The 12,315-nt window shown below is 40.1% G+C and overlaps 1 protein-coding gene across 1 annotated transcript; it reads right to left on the minus strand.

The window, feature by feature from the left end:
- Positions 1-377: 377 nt before the first annotated feature.
- On the minus strand, positions 378-11,969 carry LOC131465395 (myosin-7-like). Its single transcript, XM_058638031.1, has 39 exons — positions 11,830-11,969; positions 11,559-11,603; positions 10,657-10,865; positions 10,423-10,566; positions 10,175-10,331; positions 10,058-10,085; positions 9,872-9,980; positions 9,659-9,751; positions 9,508-9,571; positions 9,018-9,116; positions 8,827-8,930; positions 8,604-8,742; positions 8,413-8,531; positions 8,175-8,324; positions 7,920-8,090; positions 7,536-7,845; positions 7,385-7,461; positions 7,014-7,219; positions 6,778-6,901; positions 6,474-6,610; positions 5,929-6,184; positions 5,593-5,835; positions 5,327-5,503; positions 5,088-5,233; positions 4,921-5,011; positions 4,433-4,822; positions 4,226-4,352; positions 4,024-4,142; positions 3,744-3,940; positions 3,488-3,671; positions 3,241-3,406; positions 3,033-3,157; positions 2,642-2,950; positions 2,355-2,558; positions 1,946-2,242; positions 1,729-1,833; positions 1,566-1,661; positions 1,339-1,473; positions 378-491 (listed from the first exon to the last, which is right to left on the minus strand). Exons 3-39 carry the CDS (start codon positions 10,855-10,857, stop codon positions 471-473), a joined length of 5,820 nt encoding a protein of 1,939 aa, XP_058494014.1. The 5' UTR covers positions 10,858-10,865; positions 11,559-11,603; positions 11,830-11,969; the 3' UTR covers positions 378-470.
- Positions 11,970-12,315: the final 346 nt, after the last annotated feature.

Raw genomic sequence — 12,315 nt, forward strand, 5'->3', positions numbered from 1 at the left:
AGTGGGAATTCGTTCCACAATTTAGGGGAGCTGAAACAGAGAAAGCTCAGCCCCCTCTAAGCTTCTGCCTTGTTTTTGGGACAGCCAATTTGAGTCACTTATGACACAGACCATTTAATTGCCCATTTAATTTAAAAGCCAACCTCTCTAAAGCAGTTGTGTTGGAATCATTAAATCTAATGTAACATTCATTAAAACTGGTACCAGTTTGTTGTTTCATTTATTTGTATTAACAGACAAAGAAATAGTAATGGACAATGCACTTTACTTGCAACATGAAATATTAATGGCTAACTAAATGTATTCTGCTAACTTTAACTAGATTTGACATATATCTGCTACACAGCCAGGCTATGAGAACAACGACAAGACACAAATTGAGATGCAGATTCATTTTATTCTACTGAACAATCGACATGCATAGGGAGACATGAGGCGCCTCAGAAACTCCAGACTCCAGTCCACAAGCTCTACTCCTCATCGTGTCCTTTCTGAAGAAAGAGAAAGAGAAATGTTACCACAACTCTTGGGTATTAAAGTCTATTTTTTACATAATGTACACAAATAAATATATAATGTGGTGTTGGTTTACTGTTGTACATTTACTATTTTACTGGCAGCATAAGATTCTTCTTGTGGTAAGATACTGGCTCAAATATAAGCCGTAATTTATAGGATTTTCCCTATTTATATTATTATTTATTATTAATTCTGACCCAGAATCGTGATGGATTAGCAGCATAAACACTATGCTCCCTTAACCTCCCACAAAAGGTACCAAATTTAATATCATGAGTAAATGTATACTTAGGGGCCACACGGTTGGTGTAGTGGTTAGCACGCTTGCCTTTGCAGCAAGAATACCCGGGTTCGAGCCTCAAGGGCCTTTTTGCATGTTCTCCCCGTGTGTGGGGGGGTTTTCACCAGGTTCTCCTAATATGGGGATTAGGTAAATTAGTCACTCAAAATTGACCGTAAGAGTGAATGGTTGTGTACCCCACCTATTGCCCTATGTCAGCTGAGACCCTCACAGACCCTCCAGTGGAGGATAACGCAGTAGATAATGGATGGATGTATGCTCAGACTAGCTTGTTTATTGCTGCCACCTGCTGGTAGCACATTGTTATTTCATGTAGTGGAGAGTTATGTTTAGTCTTCATATTTAATTATCTTTTTCTATCTTCTTAGAAAACCACAGTACCACAGTCGTGAACTGGATTATGCCTGTATGTGAATCTGGTGATAACCACAGAATCAGCACCCAGATTTAGATAGCAAACTCTCCACTGCATGTAGTATTCTCAGTACAAAAAAGGAAAACAAACAATAATAACTGACCTTTGATCCCACGTCACGGCTCTTAGCACGTAGCTTGTTAACTTGAGACTCGGCAATGTCAGCTCGCTCCTCAGCTTCATCAAGCTCATGTTGACTCTTGCGGAACTTGGTAAGATGAGTGTTGGCCTGTTCCTCCTATAAAACAGACACGGGACACCCCCCTTACTGCCACTTCATAACAATAATAAAAGAGCCCATGTACAGATACCAAAATAGTAAGTACTTACAGCCTCCTCTGCAGTTCTCTTGTAAGATTTGACCTTAAGCTGCAGCTTGTCTACCAAATCTTGCAGACGGGCGAGATTCTTCCGATCCTCCTCCGTCTGAAAATGGAAATAAATTATTTAAAATTTTATTTCTCCACAAATTTATCAAAGCACTCACACTCACCTGATAGGTCAAGTCTTTGATTCGCCGCTCATATTTACGTATTCCCTTGATAGAATCGCTGGACTTTCTTTGTTCAACCTCAAGTTCATTTTCTAGTTCTTTGATCTGGTGAAGAAATAACAATGAGAGTGGAGTGTCTGTGTTTGAAAATATTACACTGCATGGGCGTGTTTGGATGCCATGTCTATTTTTGGTAATGATTGGTTCATGTTCTTACCCTGGCCTCGAGCTTCTGCACCTGCTTCTTGCCCCCCTTCATAGCGATCTGCTCAGCTTCGTCCAGACGGTGCTGCAGGTCTTTGATGGTTTGTTCCATGTTCTTCTTCATACGCTCCAGGTGAGCGCTGGTGTCCTGCTCTTTCTTCAGCTCCTCTGCCATCATGGCAGCATCAGTGATGGCCTTCTTGGCCTTCTCTTCAGCATTTCTGCACTCCTGCACAGCATCTTCAACCTCTGTCTGAAGCTGGGAAGTGTCACCCTCCAGCTTCTTCTTCTGATTTATCAGGCTGGTGTTCTAGTGTTACATAAGAATATATATTTTTCAGTGAAAAATAGTTGAGGTTTGAACAGGTTGTTTTCTTAACCTCAAAACATGCAGGAAAATATGGATGACCACTTTATTTTACCTGTGAGTGCAGAAGCTGCACCCTCTCACTAACATCCAGCAGCTCTTGCTCAGCAAGTTTGCGACTCCTCTCGGTTTGCTCCAGAGCACCCCTAAGTTCTTCCACTTCAGCCTGGAGCAGGTTGTTGCGTCTCTCCACAATGGCGATGTTTTCCTTCATATCATCATTAGCTCGCATAGACTCATCAAGCTGAAGCTGAGCATCCTGTGAATTTGGACATGTATAGTCAAGCAAATCGTAAAGCGGTAAAACCATCAGATATTTGTTTTCCCTTGATGAGTGTATACCTTTAGATGTGCATGAACAGATTTAAGTTGTTTCTGGGCCTCAGCTGCCTGCCTGTTGGCTTGACTCAGCTGGATCTCCATCTCATTGAGGTCTCCCTCCATCTTCTTCTTGATGCGCAGGGCCTCATTTCTGCTGCGAGTCTCCGCCTCAAGAGAGCTCTGAAGAGTGTCCACGGTTCGCTGTTGGTTTCTCTTCGCTTGCTCCATCTCTTCATCTTTTTCAGACAGTTTGCGCTCAATGTCAGCTTTGATCTGATTGAACTCCAGCTGGGCTCTGAGAATCTTTCCTTCCTCATGCTCCAGAGAGGCCTAAAATGACAGAAAAAAATGTCAAAATACACATATGATAAGTAAAGGTTGCACTTCACAGACACCAAAATATTCATTATACCTCTGCCTCCTCCAGAGCTGTATGTATGTCTGACTTCTCTTGTTCCAGTTGTTTTCTAATCTTCTCAAGCTCATGAATACTTTTTCCTCCCTCACCAATTTGTTCAGTGAGGTCAGATATTTCCTCTAAGACACAAAATGACACAATTATTGGTTGAGCCATGATGAATAATTTTGGATGCCATATAGTTTCAAACTAGTGCTCTTACCCTGCAGATTCTTATTTTCTCTCTTCATGGTCTCCAGATGTTCAAGAGCTTCTTCATAGGAGTTCTTCAGTTTGAAGAGCTCAGTGCTCAAAGACCTGGCTTCCTTTTGAGAGCTTTCTAGCTCTGACTGTGACTCTTCATACTTCTGTTTCCATTCTGCCAAGACCTGAAATATGTGTATGCATATAATTATTTCCCAAGTCTTTATTGAAAAGATAACATTTGCTGTATGTATTTAAAATTCCACCTTGTCAAAGTTCCTTTGCTTCTTGTCCAGAGCAGCAGCAGCAGCATTAGACCTCTCTACATCCACCATGAGATCTTCAATCTCATTCTGCAGTCGGTGTTTGGTCTTCTCCAGAGAGGAACATTTAGCGTTTATTGCTTCAACAGCTTCCTCAGCATCCTGCAGACGCTGAGCCAGCTTTTTTCTGGAGTACAACAGATTTCGATCAACATTATATACTCTTAAACTGTACCAAAGTACAATGTATTTAACTCACTTGGCCTCCTCCAGCTCCTCGGTCCTCTGGATGGCATCAGTTTCATACTTTGTTCTCCACTGAGCCACCTCAGAGTTGGCCTTGGACATGCCACGCTGCAGTTCGCCCTTGGCCTCCTGCTCCTCCTCATACTGCTCTCTGAGAAGGTCACAGTCATGGCGAGCAGACTGCACTGCATGTGCTAATGCATTCTTGGCCTATAAATTAATAACAAATAAATTCCTCATGTACATTTGCTCCATAAATAAACCATAAGGTTTTTAATAAGTTGCTTTGCTACCTTGACTTCTTCCTCCAGTTGTCTTTTAAGGTCTTCAATTTGTTGAATGTAGGACTGTTTTCCTCTGGTGAGCTGAGATACCAGAGAATCTTTTTCCTCAACCTGCCTTGTAAGTTCACCTAATTTGGAAGAAAGGATGAAATGAGGAAACTTAAATATCCCTTTCTAAAGGATGGCAATTCAGTTTAAATCAAATGCATACCATTTTCAGTTTGAAGTTTTGCTTTCTGCATGGTGAAGTCATTGATGACACGGTGTCCTTCTTCCGCCTTGGTTTTATATTCATTCATCTGATCTTCCAGAGACCTGTTCATTTTCTCCAAATTATTCTGAAAAGAGAAGACAATATGACACATGGCTCACAGGAGACGTGTAAACTCAAACTCATTCAGTAGAACAAATATTTTACCTTTGTCTTCACAATATGTTCCATATTGGAGACAACATCATCCAACTCCAGTCTGAGCTCACTCTTTTCCTTCTCCAGTTTCTGCTTGACTCTCTGCAGGTTGTCTATCTGCTCTCCTAGGTCAGCGACGCTGTCAGCTTGTTTCTTCCTGAGTGTGGCAGCAGTGGATTCATGCTGCAGAGTGGCCTCTTCAAGGTCTCTGCGGAGTTTCTGAAACTCAGCCTCCCTCTTCTTGTTCATCTCAATCTGGGCAGAGGTTGCTCCACCAGCCTCCTCCAACCTCTCACTGATCTCCTCCAGCTCTCTGGCCAAGTCTGCTCTCTGCTTCTCCACCTTGGCTCTTGCAGCTCGCTCTGCCTCAAGCTCTTCCTCAAGCTCTTCAATGCGAGCCTGTTGAGCCAAAATTAATTTTGTTTAGTTTTATCTGGCTACAAGTTTCAGATGATATTGTAGGAGTTAAAAATCATTTTCTTATTATTGAACATTACCTGCAGCTCCTTCAATTTTTTCTGGAGCTGGGCACTCATTGCTTGTTCATCTTCTATTTTGCTGTTAAGTTGGTTTATTTCAAAATCTTTCCTGTGGATATAAAAACCTCCAGTTAACATTTGTGGCTGCCGACACGTTGTGCAGTATCTTTTAGTGGATGTCTTACTTTTTCAGCCGCTCTTCAATTTGCTGTTTATCATTTTCTAGATCCATGATACTCTCATGTGCTAACTTCAGGTCTCCTTCAAGCTTTCGCTTTGCTCTCTCAAGATCCATACGTATTTTCTTCTCTTGTTCCAGAGATCCTTCAAGCTGTGGATGACAATATTTATGCGTTTAGATACATTTTATTTTATCTTACTGTTTTTTAACTATGCCACCAAATGTCATTCACTACAGTCTCACATCATCCACTTGCTGTTCCAGCTTGACTTTGGCCTTGGTCAGAGTGTTGACTTTGTCTTCTTCACTCTGCAGATCATCCAGTGTTTGCTGGTGAGCCTCCTGTAAGGCTTTCTTCTCCTTGGTTAACTTGGCAATGATTTCATCCAGAGCCGCCATCTCTTCAGTCAGATTCTTTACCTGTGGTCAGAGGACATTTTTAATTTAAAAAATTCAATGCAGGATATATTTGGACACCATAGTTTTGCTGTGATTAGTGTTTTTGGTACCTTGTTCTCAGTGGCATGCTTCTCTTTTTCCACTTTAGCCAGAGTTAACTCCAAGTCATCAATGTCTTTCTTTAACTCAGAGCACTCATCCTCCAGCTTCCTCTTCTTAGCAGTCAGATCAGCGTTCATCTCCTCCTCATCATCCAGCCTTTCAGTCAACTCTTTGATTTTTGCCTCCAGCTGAATCTTGCTCTTGATCAGGCCCTCACATCTTTCTTCGGCGTCACCAAGATTGTCTTGCTCCTGTTGTTAAAATGGCACAGCTTTACACCATGACAGTCTTTGTTTAATGTTGATATATTTTGTATTGCTGACAGTGACAGATAGTGAACATACAGACTGAACTTGGAGCTGTAGGTCATTTTTCTCTTGGAGAAGAGAAACCATTTTTTCTTCAAGTTCCTTCCTACGGGCCTCTGATTTTGCGTAAGCCTCTTTCAGTTTGATAAACTCCTCCTTCATGTTGGCCATCTCCTTCTCAGTCTCTGCTGACTTCAGCAGGGGCTTGATTTTGAAGTACATCTTCATCCAGGGCCAATTCTTGACCCCCATGAAGGCACGGATGTTCCACTGGATCACAAGCAGTGCATCCCTGTGGATGACATTGTCATATTTTAATGTTGTTTTTGCCAGAGAGGTTTTCACTACACTCAAATTTACTATTTAACTTGTAGTTTGCTTGGCTTTAATTTTTATATTATATAAATATATATATATATATATAGATATAGATATATATATCTATATATATATATATATAGATATATATATAGATATATATATATGTATATTATCCAGATTGTAGGCGTAGGGACCGGGTGTGATGTGGTACACAGATAGAAAAGCTACTTTTTGAATATATATTAATTTGACATATTTACCTGCGTTCCACAATCTTCTGGAATTCAATTCTTGCCAGAAGACCTCGTGACCGGGCTTGAATACCCGTAATAATGAGTGCAAGCCGGTCATCTCGCATCTCCTCTAGGCGACCCAACAATCCAGCTTTGAAGAACACCTTTTCAATGGAGTTAATGGAGTAAGATTCAACAGAAATACTTATTATCATAACCCATATCCCAGCAAGTCTATTTATCCATACCGATGGTCAATCAAATGGTCGATGGTCAATCTGTTATACAAAATGGATTTTCCCCTGATCTTTGAACCATTAAACATACTGACCTTGGTGTGCCCCAATTTGTACTGGCTGTGGTCAATATCCAGTGAACCCAACAGTTTCTCTGCAGCCTTCTTGTTGTCAATGAACTGTCCCTCAGGAATGGCATTGGGGTTCAAAATACGGTATCTTTGACACAAATAAAAAACACATTGGTCATATTGTGAAAATAGACATACTAATTTCAACAAAATTCTTTTCATTGTAAGGTTTAACTGTGAGTTGTTATTCACATGCAAACCTCTGTTTGAAATCTCCGTAGAGGATCCTGTTGGGGAAACCTTTCCTGCAGATCCTGATGCCCTCCAGCACACCGTTACAGCGCAGCTGGTGCATCACCAAGGGATTCTCCATGGCCCCAGGAGTCTTTGTCTCATTGGGAATGATGCAGCGCACAAAGTGAGGGTGAGTAGACCTCAAATTGGTCATCAGCTTGTTCAGATTCTCCTGCAAATGTATGCCCAAGCTATTAAGTCATCAGATAAAATTGTGTCATAGCTTTCCACATGTTTTAGATTGTTTTTGTAAACTTTCAATGTAGCTTCACAATAGTCAAAAATCATGTTATTTGTGGATTTTTAAAAGTGTAAATGAAAGAAAAAAGCATTTTACCCTGTGCAAAGCTGATACAGTCTGGAAGGATGAACCTTTCTTCTTGCTACCTTTGCCCTTCCCACCACCATCCTGGGCTAAATAAAAATAATTATGTTAAATGTTAAAAAACTCAACAGTAATTCCTAGTTAGTCATTCATGTCAACATACCTGAATCAGCCCCTGCATACCCAGCAAAAAGGATGCCTAAAATTTTCATGTTTGACTTCTGGAAAAGGCCAACCACAGTCTCATTCAGGGGATCCTTGTTCTTCACCAGCCAGTTATAAATGTTGTAATCAACAGTACCAGCATAGTGAACCAATGAGAAATGGGCCTCTGGTTTCCCTTTGACAACTCTGGGCTTCTGGAAGTTGCCAGATTTCCCCAGATGGTTGTCATAGAGCTTAGCTTTAAAAGTAGCATCAGAGGCTTTGGGAAACATGCACTCCTCTTCAAGGATGGACATGATACCCATGGGCTGAGGAGACAAAGTATGAATAAGTTTGGGAAAAACCAACTATTTAATGTGTTTTTCATGTAGTCGTTTCTCACCTTCTCAATGAGGTCAATACAGGCCTGTAAATCCATACCAAAATCAATGAAAGTCCATTCAATGCCCTCTTTCTTGTACTCTTCTTGCTCCAGCACAAACATGTGGTGGTTGAAAAACTGTTGCAGTTTTTCATTGGTGAAGTTGATGCACATCTGCTCAAAAGTGTTGAACTGTTGGGACATCAACAGCATTAGCATTAGCTCAAGCAAGAAAATGTTAAATGAATCATGATCGTTAGATTTCTTTCCACTCACATCAAAGATTTCAAACCCAGCAATGTCCAGTACACCAATAAAGTACTGACGAGGCTGTTTGGTTTCCAGAGAATTGTTGATTCTCACAACCATCCACATGAACATTTTCTCATACACTGACTTTGACAGTGCACCAACAGCATAGTACACCTTGGGGCAAAAAGTAAAATATCTTTAAAACTGAACTTTTTTGTAATTAAATGAATCTACCTTAAATAGGTCGTCTTGTACACAGTACCTGGGCAACGCTCTGCCCCTTGGTGACCCACTCATTTCCTACTTTGACTCTTGGGTGACAGAGACCTTTGATGAGGTCAGCAGAGTTCAGGCCCATCAGATATGCAACTTTGTCAGCATCTAAGGAAGTGAGCATATCTAAGTCATATAGCTCTGTCTTTTAACCTGTCAAATCACTGTTGAATGTCATACCCTCAGTGCCATCAGCCTCCGCCTGCTCCTCCCTCTGCTTCTGCTTAAACTTCATGTTACCATAGTGCATAATGGCTCCAGTCAGTTTGTAAATACCATTCTTCTCTTCTTGAGTGAAGCCCAGCACATCAAAGGCGTCCTAATTAAAATTGAAATAAGGAAATGTCATTTCGATGTCTTATTTCCTTTTTATTTGTTCTTTGACTCAACATTGTTTGCTCACATCAGTGGCCATCAGCTCCTCAGCATCATTGATGGAAGCTACAGTTGTTTCTCCTTGAGAGATGAAGGCGTAGTCAAAGGGGTTGTTGGTGATGAGCAGCATTTCTACAAAGAGATTTGACAAAGTAGTTAGTATTTATTCACGATGCAGTGTTTGACACACGTTACAGCACATGTGTATGTCACACTCACCCAGAAGTTCAGGCCTTGCCTGAGACAAGATCTGGTAGAAAATGTGGTAGTCCCTCTCAGCTTTAAGCTGGAAGGTCACACGAGACTTCTCCAGAAGGTCTATTAGAAATATAATTTATGTTATTGTGTTATTATAATAATAATAATAATAACAATAATAATAATAATAATAATGGTAATGATAATAAAATGGTGATAAAACACCACAAATAGTGACATTAAAACACAATAAAATAAATAGGGTAAAACTGGCTTAAAGTGTATGTCATCTTATAAAGCTGCTGCGTCACACTGAGTAGGATTATACGCAAAAGTGGTCAAAACTGCCTCTGTTAAAGACATTATTTAATGAATTGGCTCTGATTCAATTCATTAACAATGACTAACACAGTCCAAAGACATGCAGGTCAAGAGGCTCAAACGTTCCAATTTTGAAAACAAGTCTAAACATGGCAAAGTAAAAAAAAGGGACAAATTTATTCACACTTACAAGTCTCAATGTCAGCAGAGGCCAACTTTCCTCGGTTGTCAAAATGAATTCTGATAAATTTACCCTAAGATGAAAAAAAGTGTTATAGTGAAATACCAAAAAATTTAAAAAAACAACATTAGTCATAAAGTAGCCACATTGCAATACTCACAAATCTAGAGGAGTTATCATTCCTGATGGTCTTGGCATTACCAAAGGCCTCCAGAGCTGGGTTAGCCTGGATAATTTGATCCTCCAGGGTTCCCTGGTTTTGATAATCATAGGCAATGCTTTTGAGAAAAGCTTAAAATATATATAATGTGATATGTATATTATACAATTGACATATTTTTTTGTACTTGAGCAGAACATATGAAGTATGTACCTTCTTTTCTGAGGCAGCATCTTTCTTTAGACCTGGGGCAGCTGCAATGCTGGCAAAGTACTGAATGACACGTTTGGTGTTGACAGTCTTTCCAGCACCAGATTCTCCACTGGGTGGAAAAGAGACAGAAAGTTTTAGGCAAGGGCTGATCATCCTGAGAAGATTTTAGTTTGCTGTGTGACTTACGTGATAAGGATTGACTGGTTTTCTCTGTCTGTTGTTGAGAGAAATGGCCAGGTAAAAATGGCATAATGTCAGAATTGGAAATTTAGAAGAAGATGAAGGATTAAACAGATTACGTACCTGACAGCATGTACTGGTAGGCATTGTCAGAGATGGAGAAGATGTGAGGAGGAGCTTCACTCCTCTTCTTTCCTCTGTAGGCAGCAACCACTTCTTGGTTATAGACTGGCAGCCACTTGTAGGGGTTGACAGTCACACAGAAGAGGCCAGAGTAGGTCTATCATGATAAAAGAATGTTAGAGGTAAGTGGTTTTTAGACACTGATTGATGGAAAGTTAACAAAGTAACAGATTAAGCCTGTATCTTACATAGATCATCCATGCTGCGTAACGCTCTTTGAGGTTAAACAGCACAGCGGGCTCATGGAGGAAAGTGAACATGGCCATGTCTTCAATTTTATCAAACTTTGGCGGGTTCTGAGGGTGGACATCACACTCCTTCACTGTCACAGTCTGTAGAAAGATATTGCCAATTGTTAAACAAGGGTCCAGACTTGTATAAGTGTAAACTTAAACTTAACTGATGATATACGATTTACACACCTTTCCAAATTCAGTGTTAACAGTGACTTTTTCACCATCACGACTAGTTACGGAAGCCTTGACGTACTCAACCTCAGCGTCAGGAACAAAACACTCCTTCTTCATGTCAAATATACGAGTCTGGGCCTCCAAACGCTCCTTATCGGACTTCCTAAGATAAGCGGCAGCAGGCCCAAATTCTGCCATGACAGCATCCCCCATTTCTCCACCTTTAAAGAGTAAATTATTATGGTCTTCATGACAGAAAAAATAAAAAAGACACATAAACACAGGCAATATTGAAATACAATAAGAAAAATCCACATGCTATTCCCCCAAAAATGTTATATTTTGATGATAAACCAATGCAGCCCAATTTAGAGTAAAATATAGACAAACCAATTTGGTGCCTATAATATAATGTTTCTTCTCAATCCTGTAATATACATATATATGTATATATATATACATATGCTTGACAAGAGAGTCACACCTTATTTTATGCATGTGTTATTAATAATTCTTACATAAAAGGTTGAGTGAAATAAATCAACAAATGTATTTGGGGACACTGCGATTTCTCGGGACCCTTGGCAAAGAGGGACCTTGTGCTCCCCCGTGTGGCTGTATCATTTCGCCATTGGGGCCCCCTCCAACTCGGGGCTGTTGGCAATTGCAATGGTTCTGCCCTGGACCTATCTTTGGGTCCCGACCCAGTCTCTAGAATGACTGATTTAAATCCCTTAAGCTTTTGTGTATTTTTTTTTTGTCCAAATATAGAGACAAGTCACCTCATAGTAATGTGTGTCTAACCTTTTCATGACAGAAAACCCAATTCTATATCATAAATACTGGCAACCAAAACCGGCAGAATCACATATTGAACCCTTTATCACATACATGTAGCCTTTGTAGAATTTTACCTGATGCGTTTCACTCCACAGGAACTTGGGATTAGTGCTATGTATCTGAGGAAGACAGAAGACAAACAAATGCTGTATTATGTCATTCTTTGAATAAGATAATACAAATAAAATTTAAATGTTTTAAATTTCACACAATATCACTACGGTTAGAGTGAGGGTTAACATAATCTGAAGCCATGCCTAAATATAGTTAAGAGTAACTTAAGCATCTGAAACATCATGCAAAATGGTCACTCAGATGTTCCTCACTCGAGTAGGTTTTCCTTACCTCTGACTGTCAACCTGCGTCAGCTGAAATGATGGAACCAGTGGCTGACACCGGGCTGCCTCCCCATTAATAAAGGCTGTTAGTGACCCAAATATGGGATTGAATTTCAGGGAAATGGCATCCAGATTGCCTATCACAAAAAGCATTCTCCAAATTGGGTAGAGCCCAGTGCTGCTATTTGTTGCTGTCACCTTGTGAACTGAGCCACTTTGGACCATGACAAAGAAAGGGAGGAGGCAGAAAGGGGGAGCAGGGACAGGCTACAGTCCATCAAGTTATCCTCTTCTGTCCTTTTAAGATTTAGACATTATTTTGGAGTTATCGGGAGTAAAGTGAGTTATAATAATATTTGATTCACTTTAGATTATTAAAATTCTTAATATTTAAATTCAAATATTGACCTTTGTAGTTTTTTTCATTATACGACATCAACATGTGACAGAACCTTAAATTAAAGGCAGTATATTTCCTTTTCTTTCTTTTTTT

The sequence above is a fragment of the Solea solea genome, chromosome 1 (genome assembly GCF_958295425.1).
Source record: "Solea solea chromosome 1, fSolSol10.1, whole genome shotgun sequence".
Lineage (NCBI taxonomy): Eukaryota > Metazoa > Chordata > Actinopteri > Pleuronectiformes > Soleidae > Solea > Solea solea.

Coding starts and splice junctions, on each gene's coding strand:
- LOC131465395 (XM_058638031.1), bottom strand. CDS start 10,857: ATGGGGGATGCTGTCATGGCAGAATTTGGGCCTGCTGCCGCTTATCTT. Junction 9,572..9,658: donor ATGATAACTCCTCTAGATTT/GTGAGTATTGCA, acceptor TTTTCATCTTAG/GGTAAATTTATCAGAATTCA. Junction 2,243..2,354: donor TGCAGCTTCTGCACTCACAG/GTAAAATAAAGT, acceptor ATGTAACACTAG/AACACCAGCCTGATAAATCA.